General features: G+C 38.6%; 1 protein-coding gene across 1 annotated transcript in view; it reads left to right on the top strand.

Annotated features, from left to right (window-relative positions):
• Nucleotides 1–572: 572 nt before the first annotated feature.
• copb1 (COPI coat complex subunit beta 1) overlaps nt 573–22,414 on the top strand; it is a 46,195-nt gene continuing 24,353 nt past the window's right edge. The window contains exons 1-11 of the mRNA XM_060838933.1: nt 573–762; nt 5,613–5,765; nt 7,933–8,162; nt 9,756–9,925; nt 13,511–13,625; nt 14,442–14,534; nt 14,923–15,060; nt 19,850–19,969; nt 20,953–21,060; nt 21,159–21,305; nt 21,924–22,069. Coding sequence (XP_060694916.1) covers nt 5,675–5,765; nt 7,933–8,162; nt 9,756–9,925; nt 13,511–13,625; nt 14,442–14,534; nt 14,923–15,060; nt 19,850–19,969; nt 20,953–21,060; nt 21,159–21,305; nt 21,924–22,069 — 1,358 coding nt within the window. The 5' untranslated portion in view covers nt 573–762; nt 5,613–5,674. The remainder of the gene's footprint in view (nt 763–5,612; nt 5,766–7,932; nt 8,163–9,755; nt 9,926–13,510; nt 13,626–14,441; nt 14,535–14,922; nt 15,061–19,849; nt 19,970–20,952; nt 21,061–21,158; nt 21,306–21,923; nt 22,070–22,414) is intronic.

Here is a 22,414-nt window from a genome sequence, read left to right as displayed (position 1 = left end):
GAACCGTGTTTGATTGAGATTATGGTGTTGAAGGCCAAGCTAAAGTCAATAAATGGAAATCTGATGCAGGTGTCCTTGTTATTCCAGATGTTCCAGAGATGATTATAGAGCCAGAGAGATGGTGTCTGCTGTGGGCCTATTGCGAAGATGAGTGAATCAGACATTTGGGCAGAGCAAAGATGGAGGAACGGTTCCCACTTGTGAAAGGATAGAAAAAGGGACACCAAGTTAAAACAATAATTGGCAAAAGAAGAGACTGCAACACAAGGAAATAAACTATGTTTCCAAGCAGCCAGCACTCAAGATCAGGAATGCACTGTCCGAGACTGAGGTGGAGGCAGGTTCAATCGATATCTTTGAAAGGGAAGTGGACTATGATATGCAAAGTTTAGAAAATGCATGGAAAAAGACAATGTGAAGGTTCGGTATGGGCTAAGAAAGGTAGGAAGTACGTCCTTGTGCAGCACTGCCTGATTGCGGTGCTGTTCTGGATGAGGAGGTCTGCCTGGGATTGAGGATTGTGACGTGGCTCCTTGGAGCGCGCCTGCGTGTGTATTGGTGCCGCTCGGCCGCCGTCGCTCGGTGCCGCGGTCGTAGTTCCACGTCAGCTGGAGGGCAGCGGTCGGGAGATCGAGGGAGAGGGAGAGATCGGACTCCTCCACATCACCATCTCCCTCCTCCCCCCACCCACCCACCCACCCCTTCCCCCCGCTGCAGCCGATACCGCGACACGGCCTTCTCTTCTCGTCTCCGGACACCAAGGTGTAGTAAAGCCGTCGCCTGGCAGCAGAGGTTGCCAGGTCCCGGCCGCGGCCTAAGGCCCGGGTTTTGTTGTCGTCTCGGCCTCACTCATGCTTCCCGGAGCAGATTTACCTTCACGTCACCACAAGGAGCGGTCCTGTCCCTCCTCACATGGACCGGACTGACTCTTTTGGCTTTAGATTGAAGCTGAATCAAATAAGATTAGGAATACTCCTTGACAGGTCGATGCCTAAAAGTAGAAGCCTTCTGTCTAAACATACAGCTTAATATTTCCGCAACCGAAAGTTCTCTCTCTCCGCTTTCTTTGGGCTTCACTTTAACATTTGAAATACGCCTTTGTGCAAATCTAGTGGCTTTTCGTCAGGTAAAGTTTTCCTGGAAAGTGCCAAGTGGTCAAAATGACCAGGTCGACAGTTAAGAGTATCTGTGGGGACGCGCAGCACTGAGCGAGTGGAAACTGCTGCTTCAGAAATATTTAAGAGGGAAAAATTGAAAGGTCGAATTTCTGCGAGTTGTTTTGTGAAGTTTATCAGAAGGTAGTGCATAAGGTAGTCATTTCCCAGAAACGTCAGTCAATCCATCTTTCTTTCTTTTCGAAAAGCTTCAGCTTCTGTTCTGGCTTGCATTTTTAAATAGAATCATAATTTTCTCCACTATATTCGGGATTTCATTACTTTTTTTTAATAATAAGACCGACTTTCGGGGTTGAATCCCTGTTTGTCATGTTGCCGAACTTTGCAGTTTTTAAAAAAATGTAAACTGCCATTTACCATTTTCAAATTTGTTGCCTTTTAGACCTCATTGGATGCTTTCTTTCAAATCTGAAATCTTGGTGGTACTTCATAGTCCTCACATGATTAATATCACTACCATGGATTAATATCACTTTCATTTGAATATTCCCTTTGTGATTTAGTGGTGAGAACTGGAAACAATGTTCTTGAGTTTTGAACTAATCAGATATCTGTAAGCTGGATCATGACTTTCTCTGATTTGTGCCCACAGTATTCAACATTTTATTCACTTTATGGTTTGGATTCTGTGTTTAGTTGTACATCTTGTGTCAGCACCTGTGTAAACACTTTGGTCTCCACCTTTCCTGATATGCATAGTGAATGTACATCTGATTTTTGCTTCACACATTGAACATCGTCAACCATTTGTTTTGTTCATTTGGATATTTTAGGCCCCTGTCTCAAATTCGGAGTTTCTTCTTTGCCCTTCATAATTTAGCATTTACAATTTTGGACAAGTTGCATTGAAGTATTGAATTTAAATATTGTTTCAGTCTATAATCAAATTCCTTTCTTACATTGGCTTCAAATTATGTGATGCACTTAAGTGTGCTATAAAATTTGTCAGTGTGAGAAAATGCTTAATTATTGCTGCAATGACAGAATGTTATCTGAAATAACTATATTTCATAACTAGCTAAGTAATACAATGTGCTCTGAGGGCTTGATTTATTTACACTTGTCATCTCAGCTTCTTTTAATGTGAGATATCCTCTTGAAATTAGATGATAGATTGATGTGTAATACAAATTGTTTCCACCATTGTTGCCTATTGTATGGAAAAATGGTTTGTTACTCTCATTTTATAATGTTTTCAGTAAATGCAGGGTTTTCAGGAAGGAAAACGTGACCTGCTACTGAATTCTGCTTTAGTCTTTCCAGTTCCATCTATTCATGAATAAATGGCAGAAGTGTTAAAAGTCACGATGTAAAGTACAGGGTTATGATACTTCTCTGCCATGGCTAATAGCTAAAATGCTATTGTCCCAGGTAACATACTACATCACCTCCAATCTGCTATTCCTTTCCAAAATCTTTGTTTGTGTATCGCCTCCTAAAATTCTTGCCCATGTTTCCTACAATTCATGTTTGAAACCCACTGATCAGCCTTCTGCTTCTGCTATTGTGTAGGAACAGCTCTTATTAAATATACAACTGGCAGCTTATATGATTGTGACCATTGTAAACAATCATTCCATATCTATTTTTAATCTGTCTTCAGCCTTTTGACAAGGTTGACCATGCCAACTTCCTTCAACATATCCGCTGCATCATCCAGCTGATTGGAACTGCTCTTGGCTAGTTCCGTTCTGATTGATACAGTCATAGCCAAATAATTGCCTGCAGTGACGTCTGTTTATTTGCTCCTATGTCATGTCAGAATTTGCTAAGGATCTGCACTTGGCCATGTCCTATTTCTCATCTAGTCTGCTCCTCATTGATATTATGCAAAATCACAGTCTCAGCAACTATATGTACGTTCATGCCATCCAGTTCTATTCCAGTTCAACTTTACATCCACTGTTTCTGATTTATCTCGCTGCTTTGCTGAATGTTGGAAGGTCAGAAATTTTCTCCAACTAAATGTTGTCTTAGGTAACTCGCAGAAGCTTTTTTACTTTTGCTATTTTGCAGAAGAGTTATCCCTGATGACTTGGTAAATACTTTTCAATTAGTTAATGTCACAGCATAGATTGTTTAGTTGCATTGATGTTTGTGAAAGTTTCCCATGTGCAGTTTTACTGTTGGTTGCCTACATAACCACAGTAGCTGCTCTTCAAATGCATATCATTGCTGTACACTGTTTTGGAGTGTCTTGACATGAAAGAGAATTCAGGGAAACAAATTTTTTTTGGTTTTCACTGACTATAGCCATCTCCATGAAAATGGAGGCCAAACTAGATTGTGCATGCCCTTGGTGTCATCTAGGGTGCAGTTCTCGAACAGAGTGTTTTCTTTCACTTGTGTATAGAAATTTGGCAATAATGTAACTTATAAGGCTGTGTCGAATTTATCGTGGGTGAGACATAAACTTGTACATTGTACACAAATCTGCACTCTATTCTTGTAGTTCATTTGTCAAGTGTGTCACAATCATGTATACATGTGATATAACTTGTAAAATATAACTTATTAAAATAAAATTTGAGAAAAAACGTTTAAACATGATGGAAGATGTACTTTTCAAGTAAAAGTGAAAATAAGTACATGTACAAGCCAAGTACCTTTTGCAGTTGATATTGAAAAGCAACTAAAATTAGTTTTTTTTATTTTAATCTCACATGAGTAAGATATTATTTTTAAAGATTCAATTATTCTCCAAATGTTTCTGTCTGGTTGCTTGTCTGATATCCAGTCTGAATGATACTATGTTTTCTTCAGTTAACCATTGAGCAGAGCAAGCCATCATCTGGGCCTACTACCATTTTAGTACTTTTAATATCATTTCCCTCCTTTTCCCAACTCGTTGATATGGGTTGAGACCAATTTGATCACAAGTCAAACTGCTGACCTAGAATACTCTCTGTAAAACTATTATTTCTATCTCAGTAATGCAGCCCAGCTACATCTACATCTGCTGAAGTACTCATCAATTCCTTTTTCTCTTCCATGCTTAACTATGTGAATGCTGTCCTGACTGACCTCTCGTCCTTCACTGTGCAAACTTCACCACAAGTAAAACTCCTACATGTATTTTTTTACATCAGACTCAGCTTGTCAAAGTTTCCAGTCACTACTGAGCTGTAACAGTTCCCTGTTGCCCAAAGCTCTGAATTTTAAATTTTCATTTATTTGTTTAAATTTGTCCATCACTTAAGTCTCTTTAACTTTGTCAGTGCTGTTTGTTAACCTTCTACTGAACTTTCTCCTTCTTTTGCAACTCAGAGCTACTGTAGCGTGTTTGAACTTTGTAGCCTCAGTCTTTTGCTCTGCAGTGCTCTTGCTGACCATTTCTACTCTCCACTGTCTCACTACCTTAAAATGCCTTTGAAACCGTTTTGTTCCATCAAGCTTTTGGTCTTTGATATCTTCGTCCTTGACTCAGTTCAGTTTTCAGAGTATGCTTACTGAAGTGCTTTGATATTTGTAAGCTGTCTGTTCATTGAGAGGGTAGGGGGTGATGTGACAGTTTTGACAGCCTCATAGTAATTTGCATAAGAAAAAAATCAAACCAGCAAGTATTCCTTTTTTGGTTGAGTATTCACTGGTATGTACTAGACAGATTTGGCATTCATATAAAATGGCCCAGTTTTTGCAGATGTAGCAATGACAAAACTGTCAGACTTCATTGTGATTTCTCTGCGAGACTAACTCCAATTCTGGCATCTGTATATTCTTGGTTAAATACAGAAATCCACAAGTAACTGTCACCAGTTTTTACTCTGTCTCTGGAAATCTTTATGAATTTCTTACTAATGAAAATCTTTTAAATTACAACATTATGTGAGCATACACTTTTTATGCGGTTAATCTTGTATAAAACATTTAAAGGTAACACTTCCTTGAAAAAGGTGGTGCTGAGATTTTACCTTTATGCAAAGTTATAATTACTATGGGACAACCTCCCTGCCTCTGAAAACCTCATTTAATATTTGTGAAATGTCAGATCCCTCCATTGTGATAGAAGAAATTCCATAAAATTTTAGAATCAAGATTACAGTTTTTTGTAAAAGTCTATTGTCTCATCCACCTTAATCTTATGTATTTTGTTATCTTTGCTGTCTGTAAAATGATTAAGTCGTGAAGGATACTTGGATTCTTAAGGTTTTCCACTTATGAGGAATTTTCAGTGTTATTAACTACTTAGTTTGCATGGTTGCCTCACTATTTCTGGATACAAGATAGCTGCAGGAGAATAAAATTTGTTATTGGGTAAGGTTGAATCCCCACCATAGAGATTACTTGACCTTGTGGTAGCATAGCTTGGGATCAATGGTGAGCAGGTCACTTTAGCTTGCGTCAGTGCTTGCTTTGATGATGTAACATATATTAAGTTTTGTTTGAAACACGTAGAGAACTTAGAAAATTTTACATAATTATTTATTCAATCCACAGATTCCCTGAACTCTTAGATTACCTGGTTTCTTGCTTTCGATTTACCTGGGAAAACTGGCATCATGACAGCTGCAGAAAACATATGCTATACGCTCATAAATGTTTCCTTGGACTCTGAACCACCAAATGAAATTAGCCTGAAAATTGATTTGGGTAATTAACTCCTATTTATTCATACCTCAGCATACTTTGTGTTTTACATTTTGTGTCTAAGCAGCACTAGGAGCCCAGTGTGTCCCTTTATAGGGATGCTAATTCTGTACCTGGCAATCCCGACTTCTCATTTTATTTTTATGTCCGCAATGGTAGAAATATTGCTCCTCTAGTAAGTAACGTGGTAGAGCTCTGTTGTCACTGGAGAGCCTTTGCCATGTGCCATCTAGTAGGGAGGTGAAAAATAAGAAATGACAGGCTATTCTTTGGACCACAAGTGACCCTTGACATGAAAACTATGTAATAGATATAAGTAAATGCTCATTATTACCTCAAACTAAAAGGAAACATTATTATCAGGATGTGCAGGCAATTTTGAAATTCTGTAGAGCTGAAGGATTTCATCAGAGTTAGGCAGGTATTAGTGTAAACAAAAATGTTTCGTGAAATCTGAAATAAAATCACAAAATGTCAGAAACTCTCAGCAGTTCAGGTAACTTCTCCGGCCACAACAAAAAAAATGTGTCAGGTGTGGACCCTTTTTATTAGAGTTGGAAAATATTACACGTGAGCAAAACGTTGAAGGGAGTTAACGTAAGCAAGAGGCGAAATCTTGACTTTCGTACACAAGATAACACTTTCAAGGTAATTTTGTTTTGTTTTGTCTTTCCCTCTGCCCTATATTTTACTTCTGGCATGGTCTAAATAGTCACTGTCACAATAACTGATTTAAGTACTGTTCTCTTTTCAATATCTTTATGCTTAAAAGTTCACATCTGAACCATTATATTTGGATCCAACATTCGATTTCACCTGCTCAGGGGTCCCAGGATTTTGTTTTTTTTTGGTGCAAACTTTGCCAGCAATGAGTTCCTTCATTAGGATAAATTATCTTCAATATTGCAATACAATTTCATTCAACAAATTCCTTTATTTCATATCTAAGGAAATTGGATTTACATCCCACAGCTAAATAAAATATAATTGTGATCCAAAGTAAAAATAGAAAAAATATAGTTGGCATATTTGAGTAAAATAATCACCATTTCAGGTGCTTTCAGATATATGTATCCTGCTGGAAAATGTGGCCATGTTTAAGATGAGGATTTGAAGCAGTTTTAGGATAGAGTCAGAAATGAAATATGTGGTTGTATTTATTGCTTTTAATTAATAAGACAGAATAGTGAAGTCAGAATATTTCAACAATGACAAAATATTCATGGTGTTTATTATCACGAGCAACACTTTATAAGGTAGATCTTTGTGATCATTTTTAATTGTTTATATCTGCAACTAAATGCCAAGCAATGCTAAGCTCATGTGGACCAATATTTTAAGATTTTGCATGACCCCATCTTTTTACTATTTATCTCTAATAACTTAGCAAAGACATTACTCAAGTTAACTGTTACATTTGTCTCTCAATGATTCCATTTCCTGACAGGGGTTTAATATTGAAATTAAGATTGAAGCCTAGTACATGTAAATGTAATATAGTTCATCTGTAACTTTTTGAATTAAATGTTTTAAAATTTATGTAACTATTTTCATTAAGTGGACTGATGCGCACAAAATTTGGATAATGCATAAAATGTACATTTCTGTGTAGTTTATGCCTCAATCTGAAATATGATTTATGAAAAATGCAGAAGTGCTGTGTACAGTGCCAATTTCATTGTTACCATGTGGATATTTTTGCCACTACCTCTGAAAAAGGTAGGACATGCTCTCAGTCAGTCCAGTTGAGTTGAGATCTTGGTTGTGGGAACAGAATCTCTTTGTCTTCTTTGATGCACAGGAACAGTTGTGCCTATGCTAACCTGTGAAGCTCTCAACTTATTAAAAACATTTAGGGCTTTGAAAGAATGAGGTGTGACAAGGAAAACATCTTTTCGAAAAAAATACACTTTTTTTATGATCTGGAATGCAGTGCTGAAACAGCGGTGGAAGCAGATTGATTTTTTTTGTCAAAAGGGAATTTGATACATGTTTGAAGGGAGAAGAATTCACTACTCAATGGAGAAAGAACAGAAGAGCGGGACTAAATGTCAAGCTTTTTCAGAGACCTGGCACAATCACAATGAACCACACTGTGGTTCTGTTCAGTGTCATTGTCATTCAGAATAATGTAATCTTATTTTGTTCTTTACACCCCACCCCGCTTCAGAAAAGGGAGATGTGAAGACCAAGACTGATGCTTTAAAGAAGGTGATTATCATGATTCTAAATGGAGAGAAGCTCCCAGGGCTCCTAATGACGATCATTCGGTTTGTGTTACCACTGCAAGATCACACAATTAAAAAGCTGCTGCTTGTCTTTTGGGAGATTGTCCCTAAAACAACCCCAGATGGGAAGTTGCTGCAAGAGATGATTCTTGTCTGTGATGCCTACAGAAAGGTAAATGAAGTTGTGTGATTCGAATATTTAGCAATTGAGAGATGTTGTCAGTACATGATGAATTTAAGCTGTAAACTCTTGAATGCATAATTATGTATCTATTGTATGATCCCAGTCTTCTCAAACATATTGTTTCACTGCAACCTCTGGTGAATGTTTTCTCAAGCAAATAACAAATAATAGTTAAAAATCACACAACACCAGGTTATAGTCCAACAGGTTTAATTGGAAGCACACTAACTTTCGGAGCGCTGCTCCTTCAGAGCGGCGTTCCGAAAGCTAGTGCTTCCAATTCAACCTATTGGACTATAACTTGGTGTTGTGTGATTTTTAACTTTGTACACCCCAGTCCAAAACCGGCATCTCCAAATCATAATAAATAATAGAATTTCATATCCTTTGCCTGACTTTTGTACAAGACATCTTCAAAAAGGAACAGTCGTGGTTCATCTTTCAAAAGCAAGTTTGAGGATGGAAAAGTTGTGGTACACAACGCAGTTTATTCTTAACTTTGAAATATTTGCTAAAATTAATTTCACCATCCAATAATATAATTTGAATGAAGTGATTGAATTTGAATAAGAAAAGACTAAATGTTAAATAACTATTGAATGGTCAGTGGATTACAAATGGTGATTCACCAAAGTGGCTTTGTAATTTTAGACTAAAACCAATATACAGTAGGGAATGTTTTTAAAATGTTGCCCTTTCATCTCAAGAAATAAATTACTTTTCACCAGATGGAGAGATTGCAGTCTGCTTTCTCGGCCGCTAGGAGAATGTATTCCTAAACCAATATTATTTTTCTTATAAAAATGTTTTATTTCTTTGGTAAAGAAAATGTTGTGTTTCATGTTAAACTGTGCTATTGTAGAAAACCTGACACTGGTCACATAAATGAGAAAAAGTGCTAGACTCAGAGGCTTTGTTTTCTGTGCATTCTGGGAGGCAGTTTTGGTAATGTGAAAAACTAAGTTTGTTTTTTAAAAGCTTTGCATATAGTTAAACTTAAAACCTCCAATGACCAGTACAATCATCAAAGTTTTGAGAACATTGAAAATTTTTTTTTAAAATTCTGAGATGTGTTCAAGTTTGGCAACAGAGTAGTAACCAGGTGAAATTTTAGTAATCCAGCTGAAAATAGATTTACCACCAAGCATTTTCAATCAATGTTTTGTGATTCTGAATGAGTCATTTACAAGTTACGTTGATGTACAGTATTTCATTTCTTTGTATATTGCAACAAATTTAAAAGTTGACTATTGCTGAAACAAAAGCATGGCACAACTTTATAAGGAGCTCTTGCAAGGTCTGCAAGCAGGTGTAATTTTTAGCATAAACTGATGAATTTTGTCTGAAGTTTTATGGGCAGGCCAAATTTCAGCGCACGTTTAATGTAAGTTCCTACAGACTGTAGGAACTTGATTTATGCTAGACATATTTCACAATTAGGATTCCTCAATCCTTTTATGCCTGTTTCGTGAATTTTCAGTGAATGGATGCAAATACAACCAGGATGTTTCAAGAAATGGTGAATATGTATGCTGTCTGAAGCATAAAAGGACTAACAGCATCTTATTTGAATTCTCTCAGGATCTGCAACATCCAAATGAGTTTATTCGAGGATCCACTCTTCGTTTCTTGTGCAAACTAAAGGAGCCAGAACTTTTAGAACCACTGATGCCAGCCATACGTGCCTGTCTGGAGCATCGGCATAGTTATGTACGCAGAAATGCTGTGCTAGCTATCTACACCATCTACAGGTAGAGTATTAGACTAATATTGCAGAGGAGGAAATAATTTGACCAAACTGGTCTGTGCCCAACTCTTTCTTTTGTAGCTTTCCAAAAAGTTCTATTGACACTGTCCCCCACCCTGCCACATTTTATTTTCATAGCCCTAATCTGTTCAGCAGTTTTCAAAATGTACTTTGACTATTGAATCTTAATTCCGTAGAAATAGCTTTCTTTCTTTTTAGAAAGGATTCCATATGTTACCTCTGGCTCTCTGTCAATCACCTTAAATTTCTGTCCTCTGATTAATAATTCTTTTCCCATGAAAACAGCTGCTTATTATCCAACTACCAAATATTCTCTAATCCTTCTGTGTTCCGAGAAGACTGTCCCAGTATTTCTCATCTTTTCATGTATCTGAAATCCCTTGTATGTGATTTGATTCAAATTAATTGTGTATGTATGACTATGACATCTTTGCTAAAGAGTGGTATCCCACAATTTAACCAGACACTGAAGCGGTGTTGTATGTAAGTTTAGCATAGCTTCATTGCTTTTATAATTAAGGCCTTGACATTAAATCCACAGATTCCATTTGCATTTCCACCCACAATAACAGTGAATGCTAGAGAAATTCAAATCTGACAGCCTCTGAAGAGAGTTAATGTATTAAGTCTGGTATGAGTGTTCAGAGCTGAAGAGTTTTTTTTTCCAACAAACCTGGTTAACTTGTCCTGCCACCTTAAACGATTAGTGTCTGCACAATTGAATGTGCTTGCCTCTACACCTTTAAATTCAATGATTGATGTATTTAATTTTGTCTCTCATCATGCTTCCTGGAATAATGTATTACTTCACACTTTATTCTGTTTCATTTGCCATGTTTCTGTCAATTGTACCAATCTATGACCTTTTGAAATAGTTTACTTTATTTCCATGTTTTGTGCCATTTGCATATTTTTAAATTAAACCCTATTGTATTAAAGGTCAAGGGATTAATATATTTATGAATGTTTCTAATGCTGACTCTGAGGGCATGAGTTGTAGAATTTTTCTAGCAAGAAGAAAAGCCATTGTATCTGCACCAGTCTTCAAGCATCTAATTTCATTCTAATCTAATTTTTTAACACTTGGACCATATCCTTGCATGCTGTCACATTTCAAGTGCTCATCTAAATACATCCTGTATGTCTTAAGGATTCCTGCCTCTTCCACCATTTTTGGCAGAGAGTTTCAGACACCTAACACCTCAAATCCCTTAAATTCCTCATCCTGTCTCAATCTGCTCCTGACCTTAAATCTGTACTGCCAGGTACTTGATCCCTCTACTAAAGAGAAATATATCTCCCGATCTACTCTGTCTCTGCCTCTCATAACTTTGTACAATACGATCTGTGCTCCAAGCAAGTCAACCCAAGCCTATCCAGAGTTTCTTTGTAGCTGAATGACTCCATTCCAGACAACATCCTGGTGAATCTCCTCTGCACTCCCACAAGTGGTGTCACATCTTTCCTCTGATGTGACAGTCAGAACTGCACACAGTACTCCCGCTGTGGCCTAAACAAAGTTCTGTACTGCTCCAGTAAAACCTCCCTGCTCTGCTGTTCGTTGCCTTACTAATAAAGGCAAGTTCCCATATGCCTTTTTAAACTTTTATTTCACTGTCCTATTGCTGTCAAGATTCTTTGGACATGGATTTCAGGGTCAGAGATGTACAGCATGGAAATAGACCCTTCTTCGGTCCAACCCGTCCATGCCGACTAGATATCCCAACCCAATCTAGTCCCACCTGCCAGCACCGGCCCATATCCCTCCAAACCCTTCCTTTTCATATACCCATCCAAATGCCTCTTAAATGTTGCAATTGTACCAGCTTCCACCACATCCTCTGGCAGCTCATTCCATACACGTACCACCCACTGCGTGAAAAAGTTGCCCCTTAGGTCTCTTTTATATCTTTCCCCTCTCACCCTAAACCTATGCCCTCTCGTCCTGGACTCCCCGACCCCAGGGAAAATACTTGGCCTATTTACCCTATCCATAATTTTGTAGACCTCTATAAGGTCACCCCTCAGCCTCCGACGCTCCAGGGAAAACATCCACAGCCTGTTCAGCCTCTCCATGTAGCTCAAATCCTCCAACCCTGGCAACATCCTTGTAAATCTTTTCTGAACCTTTTCAAGTTTCACAACTTCTTTCCGATAGGAAGGAGACCAGAATTGCACGCAATATCCCAACAGTGGCCTAACCAATGTCCTGTACAGCCGCAACATGACCTCCCAACTCCTGTACTCAATACTCTGACCAATAAAGGAAAGCATACCAAGCCCCTCCTTCACTATCCTATCTACCTGCGACTCCACTTTCAGGGAGCTATGAACCTGCACTCCAAAGTCTCTTTGTTCAGCAACACTCCCTAGGACCTTACCATTAAGTGTATAATTCCTGCCAAGATTTGATTTCCCAAAATGCAGCACCTCGCATTTATCTGAATTAAACTCCAGCTGCCACTTCTTAGCCTGTTGGTCCATCTCATCAAGATCCTGTTGTAATCTGAGGTAACCCTCTTCGCTGTCCACTACATCTCCAATTTTGGTGTCATCTGCAAACTTACTTGCTGTACTTCTTATGCTCGCATCCAAATCATGGTCACTTGCAAGGTCTCTATTTTCTGGGGTCCTACCATTCAAAATATGCTCTTTTGCTTTGTTAGACCTTATTACTTATTACTTCCTTCCAGGAACCATTCATATAATTCTTCACTTGATGTCCTTTAGCCACATTTGCATCCACATTGGCACCCTTTTCTTTTCATCCCACGAACTACAGATTTTCTACCAGGGCTTTTTTTGTGTTACTTCATCTGTGTTATTCTTCAAAAAACATTTGAAAAGCTGCCCTCAAAACTGTTACCTCATCAAAGAATCAAGTTAGCAAAACATCATTTATCATCATTTGCTGGCTTTTGTATTTCTACTTCTTGAATGTTGGTTATGTTTATCCTATTTAACCCTTGCAAATCTCCAAGCCTCAGGATGTCCCTGAGCAGTTTAGGATGCATCCCATCTGACCAGCTGACCTATTTGAGAATTGGTGAGCCATCAAGTGCCTCCCATTATTATTCTATCCATCATACCATTACATCCTCACTTTAATGTACTTTCTGTCATGAAGTGAGTTACAAGGTGTTCAGTTAGTACCACAGCTATGCATGTGCTTCTCCAAAAGTATTGACTTTTTGGTCCCTAATAGGAACCACCCTTACTTTGACAAAACGTGAAATGGAACTAAATGCATTAACAATATGCCTGTCCAGTTAATCCATCATTTAAATTAAATATGAGCATTTGTTGAAGTTTAGTTCATTGAGAACCAGAAACCAAAATTTTAACTTGAATATTTCTATCAAGGCATTGCTTGTAAAGCGTTTCAATTATTTTGCTCTTTTAATGAAAATGTTTGACTTAAATGTTTGATCTGATTCTAAAAGACAATTGTATAAAATTCTAAGCATGAACAGCTGTGATAGTTTTTCTTTTAAATTTTAAAAAGCAGACTTTTGTTTGTGTTTTGAGGTTACTGATTTTGCAAGTCATTTACTGTGTTTACTTGTAGGAACTTTGAGAACCTTATTCCTGATGCTCCTGAGTTGATCCATGATTTCCTGGTGAATGAAAAAGATGCGAGTTGTAAGCGGAATGCTTTCATGATGCTGATTCATGCAGATCAGGTAAAGCGCTTGTATTCTTTACAAGAAATGCAGCTACAGTTATAGTCCAGATGCTGCAGTATATTTTTCAATTATTTTGGAAATAATTGCAAACAAAATAAATAACAAAGCATAAAAGGCTTGCACCTACTCCTCACTGGTTTCTTCATAGCATTGCTTCAGCTGATCCAAGTCAACTTGCCAACCTGTCCTATTTGTCAGTTGTATAAATTGTGATAGTTCAATATTTGATATTCTTGCATTTGTTCTGATGAGTGCAAGACAAAAAGCGTTGACGAAATGTCTCGCTTTGAGTTTCACAAATCTCAAAACTATATTTATTGGGAAAAAACAGAAGTAGAAGCCTATGAAGATGTCGCATGTACAGTCAAAACATGACTAACTCTGAAAGATTTTATTCAGTTATTAGGGATTAGTAAGTTAATGCATAAGTGGAGTTGAAATATAGAATTGAGGTATATGAGATATATGAATGGTGGTGGATCAGGCTTGAAGGGATAGACTGCGTACTCCTGTTCTAATGTACTTAAAATTTCCAAGGACTGTTGGAATTAATTAACCAATTCAGAATTATGAATCTTGGAAAGTTTATTTTGCTATGAAAAGTACAGGAGTTATCGATTTAAAGACACTCAAATAAAATTGTGTAATGTTTATGAAGGAATCGCTATCTTTTTAATCTATCAAAGTTCAGTTTTCAAAAATGAACTGTTAGTGGTTAGTATATTTGCAGGACTGACAAATAGATCCCAGATTCAAAATTACAATTTTACAATGAGCAAGTGTTTTTAACACTGTTTCTTAATGTTCCTCTAGGACCGAGCACTTGATTATCTGAGTACTTGTATTGATCAGGTTCATACTTTTGGAGACATTCTCCAGCTGGTTATCGTTGAGCTGATTTATAAGGTGAGGTGACAAAAATGCAGCATCATTCATTGTGTGTGTGTATTTGTGTAATATAAGGGGATTCTGAAATGAGCAATGGACTTGGGTATAATAAAGATTTTTGATCAACTTCTCATGGAAGTTTGTAAGTATAGTAGCCTGCTTGGAAATTGCTTGGTGTCATCAGTATTTAATCTTTCATTCAAGCCAATCTCAATCTCTAGATTGATATTATCCTTATTGAGCAATATTTGTCTCTGTGCCCTAAAATATTGCCAAAACTCTTTTAAAAATTGTCACTTGTAAACAACATTTTTCCCAATTCAAAATATAATAAATGAGATGAAATTAACATTTACTTCCACATTCTTTGAATTAAGTGTATATGTGTATATATATATTGTTTTAGGTTTGCCATGCTAATCCAACAGAAAGAGCACGATTTATCCGTTGTATTTACAACTTACTCCAGTCCTCAAGTCCTGCAGTAAAATATGAAGCAGCTGGAACTTTAGTTACACTGTCAAGTGCTCCAACAGCTATCAAGGTACTGATTTTATGGAATGTTGACACAAAACTTATGGTAGAAAATGAAGGCCCATTTCCAAGGCTGAAATTTGGCACTTGTGCAAAGTAAAATGCAATCATTTTGTTTTCGTGGAATATCATTTTATTCTCACATAGCAATTGTGTGATATTTTCAATTTGAGAGATGTACATGAAAACAAATGCTTGTCCGAGAGAATAACCAAAACCATTCTGGAAATGCTTTTATTTCTGTCTAAATATGTCAGAGTTTCACTGTAAGTTTAGCCATGGCCAGCATCTTTGCCAATGGGACAGTGACTCAGGGTTAGCATTGCTGCCTCGGTGTTGGGGACCTGGGTTCGAATCCACCTTTGGGCAACTAACTATGTGGAGTTTATATATTCTCCCTATACCTTTCTGGGTTTCATCCAGGTGCTCTGGTTTCCTCCCACAGTCTAAAGATGTACAGGCTAGGTGGATTGGCGATGCTAAATTGCCATAGTGTTCAGGAATGTAGAGGTGAGGCAGATTAGCTGTGGGTAACAGGAGGATGGATCTGGGTTGGATGCTCTTTCGAGAGACAGTGTGGACTCGATGGGTGGAATGGCCTGCTTGCACATTGTAGGGCTGCTATGATTTTTGATCTTTTTTTAAAAAAAACGCATTCATGGTTTATGAACATTGTTCGGCAAGCTGTTGTTTTGTATGCATCCCGAATTGCCCTTGAGATGGTAGTGATATATGGAGGAACCTCGATTATCCAAATGAGATGGGCGGGCACTATTTCGTTTGGATAATTGATCATTCAGTTAATTGATTCAATACCTCTCCTCTGGGGCTCAGAGGTTTTCTGTTAAGTCTCCTCCCTGTTCAGGAGAGGAGACTGCACACACCGCATCTGAGCTCAGCTCTGCCCTGCCCCGTGCATCCAACACTGCTGGCCACCCCCAACCCCATCCAAACCCCGCCTCCCCCGCCCGCTCCAACACTGCCCCCCAACCCCATCTGACGCTGCCCCCTGCCCGCCCCCCCAACACTGGCCAGCACCACCAGCCCCTCCTGCCCATACACCTCTATCCCCGTTAACCCTCCTTCCCCGGTCTGACGGACTGCTATCAACAGTAGGAATGCTGCTACCTTTGTGGGAATAAGTGTCCAAACAGCGTGCACGCACAGACAGATACAATGTTTTAACAAGTTCCATCTCTGCCCTGTACAGGGCAATGTTAGAGAGAATATTTGGGGAAGAGGGGTTTAGGATTCACCACTATGTAGAACTCCAGGGAAAGTGTTGGGGGAGAGAGATCAGGAGGGACGTCAGTCATTTGGAGACAGTGCCTGGGCTCCCATCGATGTCCAGGACTGTTCTCTGCAGCACTTCAGTAAATCCATTGTGAACAAAAGATGCGGTCAGGGTTGAAACAGCTCTTTGATGTAATGTTTCTATCAGGACCTTCGAATAATCTGATATTTGGATAATTGATATTCGGATAATAGAGGTTCCTCTGTATTGTCTTTTTGTACTGCTGCAACCATTGGGGTGTGGTACACTCTCAGTGCTGTTAGAAAATTGCGCTTGCTGTACCTGGGAGCATACGTGGTCATCACAAAATCATTGAAACACATTGAAGTAAAGAATAATAAAAATTGAACAATCCTTTAAAATGGAGAAAACAATGAAAAAGTACATAGATGAAGAGAAAAATATTTAATTAGAATTTCAAATTTTATTTTTACATTGCACATGCATCTGCCCAATTTTAAATAAACATACACAGTCGAAATTTATCCTTAATGGTTGGTGTCAGCAAATCATCTTCTGTTAGAAAGAGGTTTTGATTGAATGATACTGGGGGAACGGCAATGTAGTTCCAAGTCTGAATGATGAGTGGCTTGGAAGGGAACTTGCAGGTGATGGTGTTCCCACATGTTGGCTGCCCTTTACCACCTACATGATAAATAATGCAAGTTCAGCAGGTGTTGTTGAAGGAAAGTGGGTGAGTTCTGGCAATGCATCTTGTAAATGATACACACTGTTGTAACTGTGTGTAGGTGTTGAAGATGGTGGATGAAGTACCAAATAAGTGAGTTGCTTTGTCTTAGATGGTGTTGAAACTGCATCCATTCAGGCAAGTGGAAACTATTCGATCATGCTCCTGACCTGTGTCTTCTGCCTGGTCAACAGGCATTGGGAAGATGGGAGGATTTCTAGCCTCTGTTCTGTTCTTATTACTACAGTATTTATTTGGCAGGTCCAGTTTAATTGTTGGCCAGTGGTAACCCCATGGTGTTGGTAATAGAGTCATAGAGATGTACAACACAGAAACAGACCCTTCAGTCCAACCCATCCACGTTGACCAGATATCCCAACCCAATCTAGTTCCACCTGACAGCATCCATCCCATATCCCTCCAAGCCCTTCCTATTCATATAACCATCCAAATGCCTTTTAAATGTTGCAATTGTACTAGCCTCCATCACTTCCTCTGGCAGCTCATTCCATTCACGTACCACCATCTGCGTGAAAAAGTTGCCCCTTTGGTCTCTTTTATATCTTTCGATGCATGAATTGAAACAGCAAAGATAGTAACTGTGCAGGTTCACTGCTCTGTCGCTCTCTCTCTTCCCCCTGTCCCCCCCACTGCACTGACCTTGCCATGTGCTTCCTTTGTCCGAACCCCTCACTTTGAAAACTGCTGTTGTTTTGACTTTTTTTCTGAAATGTTCCAAAACAATGCAACAGCATATAAAACTGTAATTGCTGCTCCTAGAATTCGAGAAAATCTCCTCCAACACCTAAAATACCTCAAAGGAGCAGCTGTTACAGCCAGAAATGATTCCCGGCTCCATCTTGGATTACCCAGAATCCTGGATTCGGTGATGGTAATACCATCGAATGTCAAAAAAGATTTAGCTTATTTCTTGGAGCATGTCCTTTCCTGGCACTTGTGTGACACAAATGTTAGTTGTCACTTATCACCCAAGCTGGGATGTTGTCCAGGTCACGCTCCATTTGAATATGGACTGTTTCAGTATCTGAAGAATTGTAAATGATATTGAACTTATATGGTTGTAAGTGAATATCTCCACTTCTGCTTCATGGTGAAGAGAAGGCTATTGAAGCAGTTGGATTTAGAATGCTATTTTGTGATGACCTGGGGCTGAGATCATTGACCAATGACCACAACCAGTATACTCAGTATAACTACAAACACTGGAGAGGTTTCCCTCAATTCCCACTGACACGAGTTTTGTCAGGAATCTATGCTCAATAAATCCTGCCTTAATGACAAGGGTTGTCACTCACCTTCTCTCACCATGTCTCTAGAGTTCAACGCTTTTGTCTGTTTGAATTCCAAGGCTATAACGAGGTTAGAAACTAAATCGCTGTGGCAAAACCCAAGTTAATTGTCAGTCAGCAGTTTATTGCTAAAGTGTAATAACTATACAGTTCTGAAACATGTGTATAAAAATGTCCACATTTCCCATGTAGGAATAAGTTATTTGTTCTGATGTATATTGTTAGCGAGCAAAATTAGGGCGCATGGTATTGGGAGCAAAGTACTGACTTAGATTGAAAATTGGTTGGCTGATAGGAAACAAAGAGTAGTGATAAATGATTCCCTTTTGGAATGGCAGGCAGTGACCAGTGGGGTACCGCAGGGATCAGTGCTGGCACCACAGCTTTTTACAATATATATTAATGATGGTATTAATAGTAACATTAGCAAATTTGCTGATGATCCAAAGCTAGGTGGCAGGGTGAAATGTTAGGAGGATGTTAGGAGATTACAGGGTGATCTGGACAGGTTCGGTGAGTGGACATATGCATGGCAGATGCAGTTTAATGTGGATAAGTGTATGGTTATCCACTTTGGTGGCAAGAACAGGAAGGCAGATTACTACCTAAGTGGAGTCAAGGGAGGTAAAGGAGCAGGACAAAGAGATCTGGGTGTTCTTGTACACCAGTCAATGAAGGCAAGCATGCAGGCATCAGGTAGTGAAGAAAGCTAATAGCATGCTAGCCTTCATAACAAGAGAGATTGAGTATAGAAACAAAGAGGTTCTTCTGCAGCTGCACAGGGCCCTGGTGAGACCGCACCTGGAATATTGTGTGCAGGTCTGGTCTCCAAATTTGAGGAAAGACATTCTGGCTATTGAGGGAGTGCAGCATAGGTTCATGAGGTCAATTCCTGGAATTGCAGGATTATCTTATGTTGGAAGATTGGAGCGACTGGGCTTGTATACCCTTGAGTTTAGAAGACTGAGAGGGGATCAGATTGAGACGTATAAGATTATTAAAGGATTGGACACTCTGGCGGCAGGAAACATATTTCCGCTGATGGGTGAGTGCCGAACCAGAGGACACAGCTTAAAAATATGGGGTAGACCATTAGGACAGAGATGAGGAGAAACTTCTTCACCCAGAGAGTAGTGGCTGTGTGGAATGCTCTGCCCCAGAGGCAGTGGAGACCCAGTCTCTGGATTCATTTAAGAAAGAGTTGGATAGAGCTCTCAAGGATAGTGGAATCAAGGGTTATGGAGATAAGGCATGAACAGGATACTGATTGAAGATGATCTGCCATGATCATAATGAATGGTGGTGCAGGCTCGAAGGGCAGAATGGCCTATTCGTGCACCTGTTGTCTATTGTTTGATCTGACCACTTCTGGTCTAGGGAACCACTTTCAAAGCAATATGTGCATAAACTAATTTCCAGAAATGTGATCTATGTATGTGACAGAAGAATGTCAAAAGTCATATTAAGAAATGAAAAATTAATAGATGTTTCATTTGTCTTTCTCTAGGCTGCTGCACAGTGCTATATTGATTTGATTATTAAAGAGAGTGATAACAATGTCAAGCTAATTGTTCTTGATCGCCTGATCGATCTCAGGGAGCATCCTACGCATGAGAGGGTGCTGCAGGTAATAAACCTAGGACTGGTAACTTGAAGTTGTGATGTGTTTTTTGTTTACTTGAGCATCCTGAAGGTCATTTTGTTTGCAGCCACTTGATGTTCATTATTTTTTGCTCGTGTACAGTCTGTTATGCCCATTCTTTTTCTTGCACCAACTGTCTTGCTTTGCTATTGTTTTTCCAGAAGCATGAAGTGATGCATTTTATTTGAGCAAATTATGAGTGAAATACATGATGTGTTCAAAAACCTTAAAAGGAGTAGAGAAGCTGAGGGTATAACTTGAAATGTTAAAATCTGAGATTTTAGATAGGTATGCATTCAAAACCTGAAATTTTAGATGAAAACATTTATATAAAGTATAATGTTCCAGCAAAGTTTTTTTGGTTTTGTGAAGGAAGTAGTAAACCAAACAAGCAGTGCCACCTTAGGCATCTTCTTTGGGAAGAAGGCCAAGGTCATAAAGTAGAGATTTACTGGGATGACATTATGTGTCGAGGTTACAGCAGAAAAGCAACAATGCATTTGTAAAGTAGAATCCAAAACATTTGCGAAAAAAAACATGAGAGGAATGAACAGGACAACAGGTAAGAAAAATAAATAAGTAATATCCCACTTAAAACAATTAGTTTTGGAGTTGCAGTATGACATTGTTAATGATAGAATATTAAGTTTCCCGTGTGAAACTTGTGTTCTTAGTTATCAAGAAGGCAGAAAAATTCCTAATAGAAAGATTTAAATAGTGTATTTTGCATTTGAATTTGACTGTCTGATTTGTGTCAAACTGTTAGTGATCACATATGCAGGACATGGTTCATTTTGGGTCATGGAATTAGTCCCAATCTTTTTGGAAACAAAGCTTAAAGCTTACTGTCAGGTGACCATAAGGTTGGGTGGTTGACTCACCTTCTTTCAGAGGTGAGAGTTTTTGAAATTTAAAAATAATGTTTTTTTTTCCCCTGCATTAATTGAGTTTAAAAATGTGCCTTTCAGGATTTGGTGATGGATGTCCTCCGAGTTTTGAGCACTCCAGATTTGGAGGTACGCAAAAAGACGTTGCACTTAGCATTGGATCTTGTTTCATCACGTAACGTTGAAGAGGTATGACCACCTACTATCTCAGTAGTTTTATTTAATATGAGCTTCTCATGTCAAATCTGTATTTGACAGCAAGCTTGCTGTTTAATGTTGTCCCACAGCTTGTCATAGTTCTCAAGAAGGAAGTAATTAAAACAAATGATGTATCAGAACATGAAGACACAGACAAGTACCGGCAACTTCTGGTCAGAACACTCCATTCGTGCAGTGTCCGTTTTCCAGACATGGCTGAAAATGTTATCCCTGTGGTAAGTGAGCATAATTCATTCATGTTCTTCCCTTCCTGCCTTTACTGCTTTGACTTATAATGAAGTATAGTTTTGAGACACATTGCATTGTCCAGTACCTCATGCAAATGAGGTACATTTCACGTGCAAGCCTCATCAGAGTTGATGAACTATCTTGGGTGTGAAATAAGTTACAAGTGAGAGTATGTGTAGTTGAACCTGATCTCATTCTCATCAGTGCTGCACAGTCAGCTCAATTGCTGAGGAGCCAGGAGCTTGACTGATTGTGTTTTTCCTCTGCTCTCCTGAAATCCACACAAGGCTGTACTGTCACCCTGTTGAGATGTGCCAACTCAATGCAATGCTAACTATTTCTTAAATCCTTTGGTTTTATGTCTCATCTGTTTTAAACAGTGCTTCACAACTCAGCTAGTATGAATGAACTCTTAGTTTGATTTCATTATTGGTTCTTGAAGAGGTATGTGGCAATTTCCAACAATACAACAGTTATTCTTAAATACAGTTGAAAACAACAATGGATTTCCAGCTATGTTTGTTGTAAGATTGGACTTGAAACATGTATCGCTTGTATTTTTTGATACTTACTGTTTTAATAATACCTGTACCATGTCTCCGTAGCTGATGGAATTCCTCAGTGACAGTAATGAGGCGGCTGCTGCTGATGTTCTCGAGTTTGTGCGAGAAGCGATTCAGAGTTTTGATAAACTTCGACCAATCATCATTGAGAAGATGCTGGAGGTGTTCCATGCCATCAAATCTGTGAAGTAAGAACGCACAATGTCCCAGAAAGTAGATCTTGACTGCGAGAAAAAAAAATTGGCACTCTTGTATATTTGATTTTCATCTTTTGTTAAAGTTTAGTTATATTCTAAGGTTACAAGCTATTGATTTATGTACACTGTATTAGCAGGTTGTGAAAGTTACGGTTGAACCGAAGTATAATCTTGGGTTTACTGCATTCAATCAGCAAAACTGAATCTAAATACGACCTCTATAATCCCTAACTTTGTATGATTAGGGGAATAAGTTGTCCTGGAATTTTCAGGACTGTCTCATGATTTGCCATCTATCCTGCATCTCAGGTCGAGCCTTTCTAAGAATGCAGTTTG

The sequence above is a fragment of the Hemiscyllium ocellatum genome, chromosome 18, assembly GCF_020745735.1.
Source record: "Hemiscyllium ocellatum isolate sHemOce1 chromosome 18, sHemOce1.pat.X.cur, whole genome shotgun sequence".
Taxonomy (NCBI): Eukaryota; Metazoa; Chordata; class Chondrichthyes; order Orectolobiformes; family Hemiscylliidae; genus Hemiscyllium; species Hemiscyllium ocellatum.
Note: the sequence above shows the minus strand (reverse complement) of the source record. Positions and strands in the feature narration are given on the sequence as shown.